At 35.7% G+C, this 20,140-nt stretch overlaps 1 protein-coding gene across 1 annotated transcript in view; it reads left to right on the top strand.

Moving 5' to 3' along the window:
• The window catches only part of SI (sucrase-isomaltase), a gene marked incomplete at its 5' end in the record, with an annotated part of 84,598 nt that extends 69,146 nt beyond the window's left edge, over window positions 1-15,452 (top strand). Inside the window, 8 exons of the mRNA XM_081087663.1 lie at window positions 1,717-1,865; window positions 3,841-3,925; window positions 4,010-4,066; window positions 5,267-5,391; window positions 8,155-8,243; window positions 11,376-11,425; window positions 11,675-11,842; window positions 15,191-15,452. Of these exons, the coding sequence (XP_080943789.1) occupies window positions 1,717-1,865; window positions 3,841-3,925; window positions 4,010-4,066; window positions 5,267-5,391; window positions 8,155-8,243; window positions 11,376-11,425; window positions 11,675-11,842; window positions 15,191-15,259 (792 nt within the window). The 3' untranslated portion in view covers window positions 15,260-15,452. The remainder of the gene's footprint in view (window positions 1-1,716; window positions 1,866-3,840; window positions 3,926-4,009; window positions 4,067-5,266; window positions 5,392-8,154; window positions 8,244-11,375; window positions 11,426-11,674; window positions 11,843-15,190) is intronic.
• Between the last annotated feature and the right edge of the window lie 4,688 nt (window positions 15,453-20,140).

Below are 20,140 nucleotides of genomic sequence, written 5' to 3'. Positions count from 1 at the left end.
GAGGGAAATCATGAGAATTATTTTCTGTGTGGTGACACAAGTACACTCTTCACTAAGTTGTCAGAAGGAATTTTTGAATGAGAAGGGAGACGGTACTAAAGTTATGGAAAAATATGAACAATTAGAGGCAAAGTTTTGTGATATTGACTTTCAGTGAATAAGTACAGAGGAAAGATGCATTTTCAAAAGCACCTTACAGAAGGTTGTGGACAAAGCTAGACTTTAAAGGATAAGTTCTAGCCACAGTAACTGAATGGCGGAGCTCACCATTTGCTTGAAATGCATTACTCAGAAAATTTTAGTCAGAATAGAGGAGGGGATTTATTTTAGAAATGAAAATGAAAACCTATATAAGGTAGGAAAAAAGTATGCAAACATACTTTGGAAGAAATTGAAAGTTGGACAATAAAGACATAACTTGATGGGATAGGAATATTTAACAGGAAAATTTAACAACACAACTTAGAAAGTTGTACTATTAAAAAAGTAGGGTATGAAGCAATAGAAACCTGACCAAGGATTCATTTAACAAGTATTCATTAAGAGTCTACTAGTTAATACTTACAAAATGCTGCCCTACCAATTCATATGATGTAGGAAGGATAGTGATAATAGTTAATTATGTGTATATTTATACTTATTTTTCTTTATTATACACATATATTTATACATTTATATAAAATGCCACGTACAAATAAATCCATATGAAGGAAAAATGGAGTAAGTTAAAGTGATAGAGATTTATGGGGCTTCTGTTTTAGAAGGGGTATCAGGAAGTTCTCTTGGCTGAAGTCACATTAGCATTAGAGCAGAGAATTGGGTTGGAGGAGAGCAACCAATATAAATATACTAGAGGCCCCATGCACAAAATTCACTCACAAGTGGGGTTCCTAGGCCTGGCCATCAATCAGGGCCAATCAGGGCCAGGCCGATCAGGGTCGGGCCGGAAAGGAGGTGACAGTCTTTTTACCTGGAGTGTGTATTCTAGAATAGACTTGGGCATGTTCTTTTTTTTTTTTTTCTTGTCCAACATTAATTAGGTCTTCACTTCCTCATATATAACTAGTTCTTTAGTACCATAATTTATTTATTTCTGATGAGAACATACAATGTGCAGTGTTAACATGATGGGCTAAGCATGTCTCTATTTATTTTAGTCCATTTTTTTTAAAATATATTTTATTGATTTTTCACAGAGAGGAAGGGAGAGAGAGAGAGAGTCAGAAACATCGATGAGAGAGAAACATCGATCAGCCGCCTCCTGCACATCCCCCACTGGGGATGTGCCCGCAACCCAGGTACATGCCCTTGACCGGAATCGAACCCGGGACCCTTCAGTCCGAGGGCCGACGCTCTATCCACTGAGCCAAACCGGTTTCGGCTATTTTAGTCCATTTTTTATAGCATTTCATTTATCTCCTAGACTTTTGACCCCTACACTTTGTGTCATCATAGTTGACAATATATTTGTCACTTATTCAAATGTAAACTGTACTTTACATATGATAACTTAAACTAAATCAAGCCAGAGACTTAATGTCACTTTTCATAGTTAAATGATAATATTGTGCTGTCTGTATGAGATTTTTGTGATGTAGTATATTGCATATGACAGTGAATTAATATTCTTGCTTTTTATTCTCCAAATATGTATTTCAAAATTATGTTTTAAATAAAAATAAAAGTTTATAACTATTTCAATTTGGTTTATTTCAGAGACAAGATCCTGCTTCCTGGAATCAAACTTTTTCAGAAATGTCAAAGAATGTTCTAAATATAAGATACACTTTATTGCCATACTTCTATACACAGATGCATGAAATTCATGCTCATGGTGGCACTGTTATCCGACCGCTTTTGCATGAGTAAGTGCAAATATTTTTCCTACCACAGACAGATAGCTTCCAATTAATGTACTCAATAATATCTTTTAGTACAACATACAATATATTTTTAAAGATTATGAAGCATTTTATATTCCCCCTAGCACCAGAACATTTTAATTTTTTTAAAAGAATACCCATTTAAAAATATGTTTGCATTGTTTTTAGAAAGAGAGAGGAAGGAAAAGGATGAGAGAGAAACATTGATGACAGAGAAGGATCAATTGGCTGCCTCCTGCATGCCCCCTCCTGGGAATCAAGCCACCAACTCAGGCATGTGCCCTGACCTGAAATTGAACCAGGCGACCTCTTGGTGCATGGGACAATGCTCAACCAACTGAGCCATACTGGTCAGGGCCAATATACAATATTTTGAATTTGAAACTTTTTCATTATTATTTTAGTGTAAATTTTGGATAAACAAACATTTTCATAAATAAATCTTCTGATAGATAGATTTATATATGCCATTAAAATGAAGCAAAGTAGCTATTAAAAAGTAATTATTCTTCCTAGGAATTACTATTGTATTCCAGATGTTATTCTAGATTACTTATATACCTTATTACATTGAGTATTTTTAAAAAGTTTTCTACATTAAGTAATATTGTTTCTGCATTATGATTAAATTCATTGCTATTTACAGCAGTTAAGCAAATAGTACACATATCTATATATATAAAAGCCTAAGCAACTGACCGACTGGCTGACCAGCCGACAGTCCAGTAGCTATGACACATACTGACCACCAGGGGGCAGAAGCTCAACGTAAGAGTGGAAACCACAGGCATGAAAAATGGAACAGACTGATGAATATCAGAGGGAAGTGGGGATAGAGGAGGGCAGGAAGAGATTAACCAAAGATCTTATATGCATATGGGAAGTCTGGTGCATGGATTCATGTACTGGTGGGGTCCCTCAGCCAGGCCTGTGGGGATCAGGTCGAAACTGGCACTCCAACATCCCCCGAGGGGCCCCAGATTTCAAGAGGGCACAGGCCAGGCCAAGGGACCCCACCAGTGCATGAATCAGGCCTCTAGTTAATTCATAACTGAAAAAGAAGATTACAGTCCTCTTAGTAGATGTGCTAATGGGGTACCCGGTAACAGCTTATTAATCTCTTGACTCTTGCATTTTCACACTCCTCACTCCCTTTGTCATCTCCCTAGTAACTTCCCAGAATCAAGTATCAGCTCTGGACTGAGTCCCAATCAGAAACATTATTATTAACGATGCAAACTCTTGTCCTATTGAAAACACCTGGGCCTTTGCTTCCATTTGAAATTCATGGAAGAGTAAACCCAGAAATCTGCCTTGGCATTAATCTGTTTGTAATAGAACAAAACATAACAGAAATAAAAGAACAAACCTACAAACAAAATTATCCTTTCATTTTAATTAGAGGAAAATTGTGGATATTTAATAGTGTCTATTCTCAAGATTTTATTCTTTCCAGCAATTTATATCTCAAATTCAGAAATCTAGTAAAATATATAGGAACCTATAAGTACATATAAATCCCCTATCCATCGAATTCTAATTGAAATACAACAAGCAAACTCTTTAAACTTACCAAATCAACACGCTTGTCTCGAACTTTTTTCACAGGGTATTTATAATTTTGTTTTCTAGTTTGTTAATGTTCTATTTCTACTTAATATTTTGTACCTCCATGAGTTCTCTTCAACTTAAACTTCTCACAAAGTGGTCTTATAAATTCAACCACAATCCTCTCCATGTTGTCAGGAGGTTCCATCATGGTCTAGATTTACTTGTAAAGTATTGCAGCGTGGCACATTGAATCCCAAGTCATAGGGGTTTTTTTGCTTTTTCATAATTTGGTTTTCTTTTTAAGCCACACAAGCCCACACTGCAAAATGTGATTTGAATACTTATTTAATGGTATCCAGAAGAGATAAAGTTCTTTGATTAAACTGTCTATAAATATTTTGCCAAGGTTCTATAAGGAGAAGAATACCTGGGACATATTCAAGCAGTTCCTGTGGGGCCCAGCATTCATGGTCACCCCTGCACTGGAACCTGTAAGTCCTACCACATATTTTTGTTCATAAAATATTTTGCCTAATTGATATATTTTTAAATAACTTTTTTTTTTTAAATTCCAGTATCAGACCGTTGTAAGAGGCTATGTCCCTAATGCTCGGTGGTTTGATTACCATACGGTAAGTAATTAAAGAATTCTGGGGAATTTACTAAACAGAAATGGGTTTAAGTTTGATCCTGATCTTTACATTAATGATGTATTTAATGAAATACACTTAAAATCAGTAAGGTATTTTTTGCTAATTAGATCTGAATCAAATGAACACACAGTGAAAGAGAATTAATTTATTCTGCCATAGTGGATTATGTAGTCATTGATTTATTTTACCAAATAAACATGGGAAGTACATATTGTACATCAAAAGGTCATTGCCCTTTATTGGCTGTGCAAAATGATGATTACAGGTAATGCAGGCCTTCCAGGAATTATGTATGTGGCAGTCAGGAATAGTTTTTGTGACCTTTCAAAAATCCGTATGTTGCCCTAGCCAGTTTGGTTCAGTGGATAGAGTGTCTGCCTGGGGACTGAACGTTTGATTCCGGTTAAGGACCCATGCCTGGGTTGCAGGCTCCTCCCTAGTAGGGGTCTTGTAGGAAGCAGCCAATCAGTGATTCTCTCTCATCATTGATGTTTCTCTCTCTCCCTCCCTCTCCCTTTCTCTCTGAAATCAATATAAATATATTTTTGAAAAATCCATAAATTTTCTGCATGTGAGCATCACAAAAATAAGTATTTGTAAATTATTTTCAAAGCTACCATGAAACCAAGGTCTGAGTATATGCTTTAAAGAACATGATCTTCTAAGTAAATGTCTGTGTCTTTATTTTAAATTCTAAAGTGTGTCATTTGATTTTATAAATGTGCCCCCTCACGTTGCAATCCTATATAATAAAAGGCTAATATGCAAATTGACCAAACAGCGGAACCATGGGTCTCTGTGATGTGCACTGACCACCATGGTGTAGATGCTCAATGCAGGAGCTGCCCCCTGGTGGTCAGTGCGCTCCCACTGGGGGAGCGCCTCTCAGCCAGAAGGGCTCACAGCTGGTGAATGCAGCAGTAGTGGAAGGAGCCTCTCCTGCCTCTGCGGGGCGGCACTAAGGATGTCCTCCTGCCAGCTTAGGCACGCTCCCTGTGGAGAGCAGGACTAAGCCGTCAGTTGGGAATCCCCCGAGGGCTCCCGGACTGTGAGAGGGCGCAGGCCAGGCTGAGAGACCACCCCCCTGAGTGCACAAGTTTCGTGCATCGGGCTTCTAATATTGCTAATAATTCCACTTTTTGCTGCTTTTGTTCTTCCTTCCAACCCTGTCATTTCTAGGGCCAAGATATTGGTGTCAGAGGAACGTTTAAGGATTTTGATGCTCCCTTTGATAAAATAAACCTCCATGTTCGTGGAGGTTACATCCTACCCTGTCAAGAGCCTGCTCAAAACACATTTCACAGGTAAACAAAGTGGTTACAGAACTCAGATTAAATTTTAAGATACATCAGCTAGAATTGCCAAGGATTTGGAAGGGTCTGAGGTTCTACCCTAGTTCCAAGCTTACAAGTTAGCCTGCTAGTTTCACGGAGCTGAGTCAGAAGCAAAGAGCCTTTTTACTCATGGCATACCAAGAAATATGACCTTCCTGTTTGCTTCAGCTTTCCCTGTCCCCAAGTCCCATGGGGGGGGGGGGTGACATGAAGTGGCCTAGAAGATACTGCATATGCAGGAGGTTTGAGACACAGCTAAGGAACTCCAAGATCAAGGAAACTCAATTTTATTTTTGTTATCAACTGTAAACAAACCTGTGTATTCTTTGCTTTGAAGTATTATAGTGGACAGTGATTACAATTTTATTAAACACTGCCCTGTCTTGCCATACTGTTTGCTTTAAAAGCATCCTTGAAAGGATAGTCTAAAGAAAAACTGTCAGTGCCTCTATATGCAAAAACTTGACTCATGGAAAATGGTCTGAAAACATGATATTCCCTCTTACAGTAAGAACATTTACCAAACTAATATACCGACTAAAACTTACTATCTTCTGTATGAATATGCAAAGGTGTTGACAATAAATGCCTAAGTTCTTTTTTTCCTGCCTCTGACATGTGGAAAGAAATACTATGAACTTGATTTTAAGTGACCCATTCTTAAACTTTAAGCAAATATTGCTCAGAAGATTTCTCCGAACTTCAAGCTTTTCTTTTCCCCTTTCTCTGCCTCCTTCTTTCAGTTAAATATTCTTTGACTCCCTTTCGTCAATGAAAATGTAGGTATCCTTTGATGATTTCACTACTCCTTCAAATGCTAAGTCTACTGCTGCCCAGAGAAGAACCACATGCGTCTCTTAGTAGCCTTGTCCCAAACAAAGTTAAAAGATGATTCAGATTTTTCTGTCCATTGTCATTCATAACAGATTATCTGGCTAAGACTCTCCTCTCTTCTTTGCCCCAGAAACCCTTATTAGATCTGAATCAAATGAACACACAGTGAAAGAGAATTCAGTTATCCTGCCACAGTTGATTGTGGCATTTTCGCCCTCTCATTTGGCAATATGTCCAGACTGTGTCTTCTGTGACTGCCACAGAGTCTGTTTCTACTGCCTGAATTCAGACTTACACATTCAGGTTCTAGAAGCCTTAGTCCCTCTAGCTCAGCCGTGGGCAAACTACGGCCCGCGGGCCGGATCCAGCCCATTTGAAATGAATAAAACTAAAAAAAAAAAGACCGTACCCTTTTATGTAATGATGTTTACTTTGAATTTATATTAGTTCACACAAACACTCCATCCATGCTTTTGTTCCGGCCCTCCGGTCCAGTTTAAGAACCCATTGTGGCCCTCGAGTCAAAAAGTTTGCCCACCCCTGCTCTAGCTCTTCTCTTTCCACACGGCATCCACTCTCTTGCTCATCTACATGCTCACAGCCCCAGTTAGCATGAGCAGTCTCTTTCTATTTTCTGGAGCCATTTAGATCAGTTTGTATCAATATTCTACCTTGAGATCAATTAAAGATAAGAAAAATGATATTATGTGAAAAATGAGGGCATCATGCAGGGGACGCAAGTTGTTCCTTGAAGAATCCTTTTGTTATGAGAGAAAAGAGAGGCTATTGTGTGTGTGTGTGTGTGTGTGTGTGTGTGTGTGAAGTAAATAGGATATCAGTTTAGGTATATACAGGGTTAGGTAAAAATAGGTTTAAATAGGTTTACAGTTGTGAATACACAAAACACAGAATTCATTCTTGTATTATCATTTATTTATTATTGTATTATTTTCCATATGAACAACTGTACAACTACTTTTGTCCCACCCTGTATATGGAGTAGAATGCAAGTTGTGAAATTCCGTGAATCTGTTTTTAAATATGTTGGAAAATTTTTAAACCAGAGTTTTATGTTGATTATAAGATATACTTATCTTCTACATCAGTAAACTGAATTAAAATACATGCATATATTCATGCTAAGACATGCTAATATTTGTACATGGAAAATATCAAAGTGCTATGATGGTATAAGTTTTAGATATTATGATATTTTAGGAGACTTCCATGGCAGTACAGCCTTCAATGTTGGTGATTGGAAAGGCAGATAGCTAAGCATAATTTGTCTGAGAAATCTTTCCTTACTAGTATGAGGCTGTTAAACCAACTCTCTTGTACAGTGAGCATGGAAGCAGATATTTAGTTTCCAGACTGGCCTATGTAGCCACAAGCTTGAGAAATATTGTCCTCTCCAGTGATAGGACTTACAACTTGCTGGCTACCCTCCACATTCTTATTAACAACTGCCAATGATAACTCAGTGATTTATATATGGAAATGTGAGGAAGATATGAGACATAAGAGATAAAAAATGCCATAAACTTATTTCATGTTTAATGATCAATGACAGGATTACAGTAAGAATAAATATGTTAATAAACTTAATAAGGTTTTAATTATTATATATAAGGCCTCTTCTGATTTATCTCAGTAGGTGGACCCTTGAGACCAAAATACATGCATAGTATTTTTATTAAATATTAAAAATTTTATGGGTTATGTCATTCCCATAAACTCATAAGAAAAAGTAAATTCTTTACTTTCTTTGTCTAAAACAGTTGCATTCCCCTTAATTAATAGTCTTAGTTTTGTTCTCTTGGATATGTATATGGATGTCATATCGTAACAACACATATGCTACTCTATAAACATTGATAAAATGATATTTCTTCCTTGTAGTCGACAAAACTACATGAGGCTCATTGTTGCTGCAGATGATAATCATATGGCACAAGGATCTCTTTTCTGGGATGATGGAGAGTCTAAAAGTGAGTGGTCTATTAGTAGATAAATGTAGTTGATGACATACATATTATCATATTACTTATATGTTTCCTATTATTGTAATTTGGAAGCTTAACAAAAATCTAATAATACTATTCAAAGCTAAACTAGTGTAATAAATAGTTGAATAATTTTTTTTAAAAAAAGTGTTACAAGTATTTAAAGAATTTCTATAGTTCAACTCTATGGCAAATGTCTGGATAACTAGGAGATTTGCTTGGGCAGGGATTGTATAGCAATAATTTTTGTTCTTCTAGAAGCTATTCCAGTGATGCTCACATAATAGACATTCACTATGTATGAGGTCAACTGGGCTGAAAAGCTGTGTTCCATGTGTATGCACTATTGATGCATAAGGGTGCCTCTAAAACAGCGGTTCTCAACCTGTGGGTCACAACCCCTTTGGGGGTCGAACGACCCTTTCACAGGGGTCACCTAAGACGATCGCAAAACACATATTGAATATATAATTACATATTGTTTTTGTGATTCATCACTATGGTTTAATTATGTTCAATTTGTAACAATGAAAATACATCCTGCATATCAGATATTTACATGACGATTCATAACAGTAGCAAAATTACAGTTATGAAGTAGCAACAAAAATAATTTTATGGTTGGGGGTCACCACAACATGAGGAACTGTATTAAAGGGTCGCGGCATTAGGAAGGTTGAGAACCACTGCTCTAAAACATGAGATATTCCAGAAACAAAATTCAGGTTTGGTCCCTAGACTTTTAGCTATTTTGCATTTTTTGTTGGTTTCTAATATTCAGTATTTTGACATGAAAAATTTAAGGATTTAATCTTAAATCTATATTTACTCTATGACTGTTCCTCAAGACCAAACTGAACTGCTAAACTTTCAGCAGTGTGTGCTCTGCTGACCATTGTTATCAGAATCACCTGGGTAGTTTGTAAAGCATGATGATTCTGAAGAAGGTAAAGGGGGATAGATAGTGATGGAAGGAGACTTGGGTGGCAAACACACAATACAATATACAGATGATGTATTGCAGAACCATATACCTGAAACCTATATAATTTTATTAACCGAGGTCATCCCAAAAAATTCAGTTAAAAAAAGAACGGAGATTATGGAGTCCATTCAAATTTCATTAATTTGGGAAAAGGCCCAAGAATCTGTCTTCCAGTCAAATGTCCCCAGGGGGTCATCATACGGGTAGAGGATTAGATTTACAACGTACCAGCTCTACTAGATAGGCATTTTGAATATTCTCTTAAAAACCTTACTCATAAAACTAACATCTGTGTGGAGCTGAAGTTCTCATGGGCGGCTCACTGTAATTTAAATAAATTATGCATAGATGAGAGATTTTTCATTATAGTAAAGACATGTATCTTTCATCATTTTAAGTAAACCATGTTAATATTCTGCAACCATAAGACTTGGGAATCTATTAGCAAATAAAATATATTAGGAAGTTGATATAAGAATCATGTGAAAATAATTTTATAAAGAATCATACGGTGGTTAGCAAGATTCTTACAATAAAAAAAAAATCTCAGTATTTTATGATTTAGAGGTTGAAGAATCAGGGAGAATCCTATGTTGTAAAAGCCCTGAGCATGAACACATTAACAGAAGTTCTGCTAACCTTTATCCTATTGAAGTTTTGTTGCAGTCCTTGTTTTTTTCAAATACAGGAAAGTAACTGCACATAATTTAGATATTCAGGCAAGCCAAATGGTTCTGGCCAATTAAATCTACTTATTTTGTTATATTGTGTAATCTCACTACATGTGTTATAATTGAATATAAAGATTTTAAAAGTCCCCTGTAATTTCTCGAGTAAACAGCAGCAATACACAACAAATACTTAGAGCCTTTGGATTAGATCAGAATCTTCAAATAAGTTTTCTTAGTAAGCTTGCAATCTAGTTAATAGACCTCCATCTAAATAATTAAGTAATTCAGATTTCATGGAATATTATTATTTGCTGTCCTATTCTTTATTTCGAAGAAAATTAAAAAAATAAATCAAAACAAACTTATTCTGACACTTGTATGCATTAGCAATTTTCAGAGGATTACTGAATACAATACTGGCATGTGTAAGTGGGAAAGGGAATTAAACTGTAAAGCCTTTCAATGTTATCCTAACACTTACTTGTTTCAATCATGCATTTGACTCTACTTTGACTTCCTGTCTTATGCTTGTTTGGTTTTAATTAGAAACACAGTCTTCTCAGTTGGGGAAACTGGACTTGATTCCAGACCTTGATAATGAAGATAGCCGTCAACTTAATGATGGGTCAATTTAGGATTTTTTAGCTTTGTAATGGTGCCAAAGGAATGCACATTCAGTAGAAACTTTGAATTTTGATCCATTCCTGTGCTAGTGATAGGCTGAATGATACTCTTGTGATGCTGGGCAGCAGCAGAGAGGAACAGCTCCCAGGATCAAGAGGGTAAACAACCCCTACTCTGCAGTACACTCTTGCCAGCTTTTTTGGATATTGTGTTTTGTGTTTTCTGTATTCAATACATTTTAAAATGCAACAATTTATTATAAACTGGATTCTGTGTTAGGTGATTTTGCCTAACAGTAGACTAATGTAAGTGTTCTGACTATGTTTAAGGTAAGCTGGGCTAAGTGAAGATGTTCATAGGTTAGATATATTAAATGCATTTTCGGCTTACTATATTTTCAATTTCTAATGGATTTATTGGGATATAAACACATTGTAAATAAAGGGGCATCTGTAATTAATTGTTTCACTTTTGGTTATTTATTTAACTTCTCTGGAACTGCATTCATCTTCAATATAGTGGGAATGATAATACATATTTCAGAATAGTGTGATAAAATACTTAGATAGTAAGCATTTGCTATACATTATAGCAATGACAGTAATTTTCAAATTAGTTTTAAATATAGCAGAATTATATTTTATATACAGACATGGAACCATTTATGGTGACTCATCCTTCACATTTTAGTGTTGCTGGGACTGTTTGAACAAGTTAAATATAATGCAATGATGATTTGAGTGCCCTTTATACTGGGAAAATAAAGAAAAATATACTAGTATTTGCTATTCTTCTTCTTTGGAAATACAAATATATTACTTTTAATTTTCTTTACAGGCACCTATGAAAATAACCTATATTTCTTGGCACAATTTAATTTGAACAAGGTATGTATTCATTTCAGATCATTTATGTGCAATTTTGTTAAATAATATTTGAAGTTTCATATCACACTTTATAATTATTTTGTATTTAAATATTTTATATTTGGTGTTTAATACACTTTATTTCAAATATATGACTAAACCATTTTCTGGACTCTGGAATATATTTTGGTTAAGAGATATATATTTTTTAAAGTTTAAATTGCTTCTTTTTTCAAATGAAGAATTTAAATTATTTCTTTGTCTTTGTAGACCACCTTGACAAGCACTATATTGAAAAATGGTTACGGAAACCCAAATGAAATGAGGCTTGGATTCATCAATATATGGGGAATAGGAAATACTCTTGTTAATAAGGTTAATCTCATATATAACGGAAATAATGAGTCACTTAGATTTACTCAAGAAGCAGATAAGCAGGTAAGTGATATTAAGAACATAGTTTTTTAAATGGAGCAATTTTAAATATCTACATAGATGTATTTTATTTCTCAGCCTAAGAAACATAATTATGTGACAACTATAACCATTCTTATTCATTTATTCTTATTGAACTTCCATATCTATTTTCATATTATCATCCTTGATAACCTGTCAGACAAGTCAATTTAATGGTATTTATTTTAAAATTGTTTTAACATATTAAAACAAAATTATATTTTACCTTAAATCTCTAAATCATTGTCATCCATGAATGGTAAAATGCCTCAATTATTTTTTCCCCAAAATAAAATATCTTCATTTCAACTTTTAATATGTATTAAATAAGATATATTTGAAAACTCTTGCAAAATTAATAAAATTGTTTATCAGCACTAATGAATAATTTGACATGTGTATAAAACTATAATTCATAGATAAAACAAGAATTCAACATTTTTATGTTAAAATTCCATTACTGCCAGTAATTAGCCTTCTATTTTGAACAAATAATTTTAGGCTTTTGTTTTCTTTGCAATAAATTAAGAATATGCAAGGAAACAATCTCTTAAACTCCTTCCAATCCTAAATTGTGTGAATCTATGTCTTATAAAGGTTGATTTTAAAAAACATATATTCCAGACACCAACTAACTATTGTGATTGTTTGATCTAAGTTTAAGGCTTCATGTGCACCACTAAAACTGTGTATGTGTGCACGTGTCCGTTTGTTTAGAGTTGAATGGAAACAACTACCTATTAATTAACCAGTCTTTCATGTGAATTTAACTTACACAATAGCCAGTTATTTGACTGACTTCAACTTAAAGTCTAATAATTTGTGTCTTGGACGCAGTGTTAGGTCCTCATAATTTTAAAGAGTGTGAGAATTAAACATCACCTGAGGGGCCATTTTATCCAAATGAAATTGTCCTATTGTTACTGTTGTTTTGTAGTCAAGTGGGATTTCCCCTTTAACATGAAACTACCTTAATTAAAATACTTAATTTAAATAATTTTATTTATTTATATTATATAAAGTTTAGAAAATTGGAGTTGTGTATACTTGATATCCTTCATTGGTAAAATAAAAATTGATATTCAAGAGCCTCACTCTAATTTTTCTTTTTTTAAATTTTTTTTTTAATATTTTCTTTTTCTTTTTTTTTAAAATATATTTTATTGATTTTTTACAGAGAGAAGGGGAGAGAGATAGAGAGCTAGAAACATCGATGAGAGAGAAACATCGATCAGCTGCCTCCCGCACATCTCCTACTGGGGATGTGCCCGCAACCCAGGTACATGCCCTTGACCGGAATCGAACCTGGGACCTTTCAGTCCGCAGGCCGATGCTCTATCCACTGAGCCAAACCGGTTTTGGTTCTTTTTAAAATTTTACTGGTTTTTAAAATTCCAGTGGAAGGGAATCACTGGTTTAGTCAGTGGTCTTACATGGCAGTCCAAGAAACAATCCTGAAAAGAAAAATTAATTCCCCAGGAGTAAATATTTAATACTTATCAGTCACAATTTGAAATCAGTTTTGTTGAACTGCCTAATGTTCAACAGATAAAAAAAGGATGGTCTGCCTTATATGTTTTCTTGCTCTTTATATACTACTATAATGGTGAAAAGTAAAGCTCATGATTTTTACTATAAAAATAAACTAAACACAGTCAGCTAAACAGTGTTAAATATTTTAGCATGTCAAGTATTATTTCAAGTTTATTTTGACCAAATTCTTGGCATAAAACATACTATTTATAATGAAAAGTTCCTTCCACTGTACTCAAGGATATTCACACAAAATTTTAAGTACTAAGAATAACATTTTTCCAATCATTACCTCAGGATTGGAAAAGAAGATGTTTTATTACCTCAGGATTGCAAAAGAAGATATTATTTTGATTAATATTGGAGCATTTCCTTCAAGAACATTTAAATAAAACAAATATTTATGAGCACCTACTATTTTCCAAACCTTTGTAAATATAGGGGGAAAGAAGAGAGTAGTCAATTTCTCTCTCTGCCTGGTTTTTCTTCTCCATGGGTGTGGGAATTACATGCAAAGGATGGTTTAATTGCCATATAAATACATTTTTTAAATCATTTTCCTAGCAATAGTTATGCCTAGTTGCCTTTTGTACAAGTATTAACAGCTATGTGATGTACTTACTGCTTTTCACTTTGATATTAAAAGAACAAGGTTAGCCCTAGCCAGTTTGGCATTGGCCTGGGAACCAAAGGGTCCGGGGTTTGATTCAGGTCAAGGGCAAGTACCTTGGTTACAGACTCCTCCCCACCCCAGTTTGGTCAGGGCTTGTGCAGGAGGCAACCAGTTGATGTGTTTCTCTCACATGGATGTTTCTCTCTGTCTTTACCTCTCTCTTCCACTCTCCCTAAAAAAATCAATGGAAAAATATCCTCAGATGAGGATTAACAACAACAACAACAACACAAAAAAGAATTAGGTTAGGTTGTGATGTAGGATGGGTCAGTTTCAAACATAAGTAGTGCATATTAAGAAAGTTATTCAACGATTACCTTTCTAAACTCTTCTACTCTAAATTGTGGGAAGTAAATCCTAAAATGCTGGGCTTTGGTGAATAATAAATTTTATAAAGCCTCTAGGAGAGCACCTGATATTCAGTAAGTACTAAGGAAAAGGTGATTCTCTTCATCCTCTCTTGCACAAGTGATGATTGAATCCAAGTTTTCTGAGCTAAGGTACAGAGAGTATTGGAAACAAAGCAGCAGTGTTTACTGACATCATCATACAAAACTGTCACAGATGATTATTTGTGCTCAACTGCTTAATTGGTCACCTCCAAAATTAGTCCCTACGTGGTCTATTTGAGATTCTCTCCCATGAAAAAGAGTTACACACACAAAACTGAAATAATTGGTACTAAATTCAGCATTCTAAAGCCTTTTGAGTTTAATGTCAAAGAAACTTATTCCTAATCTAAATTTTGTGTGTAGATGGCTAGATAATATTTGAGGGTAGGAAGCATAGAGATTTATGTAGTGCAAGTTGAATAACTGGATATGTAGGACTCGTGGAGAAAAAGTAAAGTGATAGAATCAATATAATTGGTTAATAGTCTTAGTTGTTCACCTTCTTTTGAGAACCATCCCACCACCCTGGGATTTATTTTCATCATCTGAATAATGGGTAAGTTGGGTGAAATTATTTCTGAAATGGTTGTGAAATCTCTGGAATAAAAGATTCATCAAAATGAAAAATAAAGTATACCTTGTTACTTAGAATAAATTTATTTATTTATGGATAAACTTTTTATTGAAGTAATGGTTCTGATTAAATAATTAATTGCAATTTTTCTTTTTTAGATATTAAATATCAATATGACAGTGAATAATGTTATTCTCAATCAACCAATAGTAATCAACTGGTCCTGAAGATCATCATCCATTCTAGTTGCCAAAGGAACATTAACATCTGGATTAACATTTTACCATACTTATAAGCTTTCCTCTTCATTGGTTTCTTACATTGTGTAAAATACGATTTTCATAAGATCAATTTAAAGTTATTATACAAATTGAATACTTAAAATTGTGACAAATGAATAAATAACAATTTTGTTATATTAATGTGGCCTAGAATCAATTTTTAAACCTGTTTAATATGATTTAAATAGTTTCAATATCCTTGCTAAGTATCAGTTAAAACACCACATTTCCACCAATGACATTAGGTTATGAGATTCTTTCACATTTCAAGAGACTGACTCAGGCACTAGGCTTTATTGTTTGTAAAGGGGGATAAAATGCACAGGTAAGTCAGAGAGCATAAGAAAAAACACAGGAAGAACAGGCAGAATCATTAGAGAATTATCACCTTTTAATAGTCTGTCACACTCTTAATCCCCTTTTTTATGACTATCTTTATACAGAAACTACCAATAGCTTTTCTTCTCCAACTTTTGCCTCTGTGCACTCATGGCTTCTATGTCCCACCTTCTCTTTAGATTTCTTGTTTTCAAATCCAAAGAAAAATGGCATTACCTATTGTTTTGTTCATCTGTTACTATGGAAAAAATCATTCCAAATTTTTAAAATCCAAAACAACAATTGTATTATCTTTCATGGATTTATGAGCCTTTGTCTGCTGTGTCATGTGGTGAGTCAGATGTAGGTTGGGACTGGAGATATCTGAAGATTTCATTGGCTAGAAATTCAAGATGCCATCTTCACTTACACTTGTTGTATCACCAGTCATCCTCTAAGACTCCCTTGACAGTTGATTTTCTTGGACTTACTATGTGAAAGCTCAGAGCTCCGAAAGGCAGGAATTGATAAAATTCGTAAAAACAGTCACTGACAAAGCCAGGTTCAAGGAGGGGGAATAAATAGATGTTCTCCATGGTGGTTGGCAAATTAATGTCAACATCTTTGTAGACGAGCTATCAGATCTTTGAGTTTAATATTCTTTTGCTCCAGCTTTCTTTTTCTTCCTTTTGCCTCATTGTTGGTACTGAAAAATATTCATTGCTTTCCAAGTATTGATTTCACTGGGATTTATATTCAAAGAAATTATATATATATATATATATATATATATATATATATATATATATGTATATATATATAAACATATATGCATATATATATATGATTCCACTATTAGTAAATTAACTTGTACTTAATACATCTACCAATCATCCCACTGAATAATTTGAGGCTAAAAAAAGTAAAACAACACAAAAATATAAAAGCACAAAGATGATTCTGTGCAAGTAAAATCTGAGCTATATAAATATTTTTTGCACATTTCTGTTTTCCTATAAATTTGCCCTTCATATAGAATATGAAATTAAGCCATAGCCAATGATTTTCCTCTGATTACTAGGTTATTAAAAATGGCAATTTTTGACATAAATATAATTAGTGGTTGGTTGCTCCATAGCTTAGAAAAATAGGACTTTTAATAAGTAGAAAAAGAATTTTCTTTTTTTTTTAATTTTGAGAAAGCCATGCTAGGTGAGAAAAAATTCAAGAATAAGGAAGGTGCAAACTCATTGGTATCATGGTCTCTGCAGTAAACAAAATAAGTTTAATCTAGTCTATCTGAAATCATTGTTTAATTACATCAAAGTTGTGAGAACAGCTGCACAGAGAGGACTCTTGCTGGAGAAAGTTTGGGTCAGGTAGGAAATGTGAAATGCATCTTTTGAGCAGTTAAAAGATTTCAGAGGAGATGGAGGAGCTTTTACCTTTTGTCATTACAATTATTATGGATGGACTAGAGGCCCGGTGCACAAAAATTTGTGCACTCGGAGGGGAAGGGAGGTCGCTCAGACTGGCCTGTGCCCTCTCGCAGTCTGGGACCCCTCGGGAGATAATGACCTGCTGGCTTAGGCCTGCTCCCAGGTGGCAGAGGGCAGGCGCAATCCCTAGGTGCAGCCCCTGGTCGGGCTCAGAGCAGAGCTGATTGGGGGGTTGGGGCACCGCCCCCTGTCACACTCAAGGCAGGGTCGATGGGGAGGTTGCGGCGCCACCCCCTGTCATGCACAGAGCAGGGCCCATCAGGGGGGTTGGGGTTCCGTACCCTGTCACACACAGAGCAGGGCTGATCAGGGGGTTGAGGAGCTCCCCCCTGTCACTCACAGAGTAGGGCAGATAGGGGAGTTGGGGCACCGCCCCCTGTCACAAACAGAGCAGGGCAGATCAGGGGGTTGGGGCGCCGCCACTGTCACACTCAGGGCAAAGCCAATGGGGAGGTTATGGCTCTACCCTGTCACACACAGAGCAGGGCCCATAGCGGGGTGGAGGGTGGGTTGGGGCGCCGCACTCTGTCACACACAGAGCAGCAGGGCGATCAGGGGGTTTGGGCGCTGCCCCCTGTCACGCTGATCCTGGTGCAAGGGAGGCCTCTCAGCTCCGCTGATCCCGGTGCTGGGAGGCATATTACCCTTTTACTATATAGGATACAGGCCTGGTGCATGGGTAAGGCTGGCTGGCTTGCCCTGAAGGGTGTCCTGGACCAGGTTGGGGGCCCCCACTGGGGTGCCTGGCGAGCCTGGGTGAGGGGATGATGGCTGTTTGCAGCTGGTCACACACCCTTCAGGGTGGGGTCCCCACTGGGGTGCCTGGCCAGTCTGGGTGAGGGGCTGAGGGCTGTTTTCAGGCTGGCGGGTGACTGAAGCTCCCAACTGCTCCTTTTTTTCTTTCTTTTTTTATTCTGGGCCAGCTTTAGCTCTGGCTCCAGCTCTGAGGCCTCTGCTGCTGAAAACAGGTATCTGTTTTGTTTAGGTTCTATCATCGAAACAATGTATAACTCCAGCTCTGAGATCCCGGCTGGCTGAAAGCAGGTTTCTGGGGTTTTGTTTAGCTTCTATATTTATTATAATGTTTCAAACTGCAGGCTCAGAGGCCGGCAAGGCAGGCGGGGAACGTTGGTTTCCTCCGTCACTGAAGCAAGCAAACCTCATGTTAGTTTCAAGCTGCCTGGCTGCCAGTCGCCATCTGGCTGGCAGTTAATTTGCATATCGCCCTGATTAGCCAATGGGAAGTGTAGCAATGGTATGCTAATTACCATGTTTCTCTTTTATTAGATAGGATATGTCAAAATTGATAAGGGTGCCTAACATTAGAGAAAACATAACGTTATATGATTAGCCCATAGTGTTTTATTTTCCAAGATACAACTCTTCAATTCCAGAGTTGAAGTTGACAAACTAATCAATAAACAAATCCTCTCTCAGTCTCTCTTGAGAGCATGTGGATTATTTTATAGTGACAGAGTACAACAGTTGGCAGTTGCTCATTTATCTGGTTTTCCTTATTTTCATATCTTACAAAATATCTTTTGTCTTTCTCAAACTTTAAATATTTTTCTCCTTACATTATCTTTTGAGTTGTAGGACTTTCAATTCCAAGACCATAGGATTAACTATTTGATTGAAAGGCTTATAATTTCAAGTCATACATAAAATGTCAAGTTTAAAATAGAACAAACTTATATCCAGCTGTCCAAACAATTTTCAGAATTTCTGAAAGATCTAAGAATATACAATAAGTTATATGAATAAGAAGTAGAAGAATAAAAATTTTATAAGAGGACACACTTCAATTTTGAAAATTTGTTGAACCTTTTCTCCTATGACATGTTATTTATATGTTCTTTAATATCACCTCAGTTAATATTTTAAACCTCTTTGACATAACTTTCTGTTAACTATAGATATGAATATTGGTTTACTCTTTATATGAATTTAACATATGTGGAGACCACAAACATCATTTTACCTTAAACATGAGACTGCAACTGGAAATGAAAACACATAGTCCTATACTTTGTACTTATTAACCAGTATCTCATTTCTTAATAAAAAGTTTGGAAAAATTATAACTCAGGTGAAATTTATACTTGAAATATGTGAATATGATTTATTATGCAAAAAATAATCTCAATAACAGTAAACAATAATTATTTGGAAAAGATTATAAGGATTACAATAATGATTTGGAAAAATAAGATTAGCATTTACCATATATTTACCCTTAAATTTCAGTTGATGTATTTAAGCAAAATGTGAAACACTATCAATATATATAGAGATTATAATAAGGCAAATCCTGAGACTTTGGAATTAAGATTGTCTCTAAAATTAGCATACTTTCACAGACCTTTATTTCTCAACCTCCTAACTCTTCTCCGAGCCTTAACATACTTTAGCTTCACAGTCAGCAAATGCCAAGATCTTCAACCTCTACAAATGCCCCAAGCAAAACGTTTTATTTTCCTCAGTTGAAAAGCCTGGCTGATGCCTGATGCCACTATTTCTCTGGCCGTTTATTATTTCAAACTTCAACAACTTTAAGTTCCAGACCAGATCTTTACTGAACTCTATCCTTTTCAGTAGTTCCTTGGACATCTCACACTCACGTCCAATATGACTTTTCAAAACTGCGCTCCTGAGGCTACTGAACTCCACCTCCTCAAGGCCACTTCAATTGCCAAACTAGCTCTTCATCTAGTCCTTTATATTTCAGAATATGACCCCACTATTCATCTAATACTTCGTACCAAATTTTTGGTTCTTGTCTTTGACAGTGGTTTCTCCTTTATACCTAAGATCTAATGTGTCAATTCTAGGTCTTAAATCTTTTTTTTTTTCTGCTTTTCACCCCTCCTGCTACCATCATAGTACAAGCCATTGTGTGGGTCATAGGAAGCACCACCATAACCCATTACTTACTCAGTCTCCCACCATTTCCTCAATTCCTCTATTCTCTTTTAAGAAGTCAGTGTCTGTTTGCTTGTTTGTTGGTTTT

This window comes from Myotis nattereri (assembly GCF_964212035.1).
Source record: "Myotis nattereri genome assembly, chromosome: 3".
Classification (NCBI taxonomy): Eukaryota; Metazoa; Chordata; class Mammalia; order Chiroptera; family Vespertilionidae; genus Myotis; species Myotis nattereri.
This window is presented reverse-complemented; position numbering and strand designations above follow the sequence as displayed.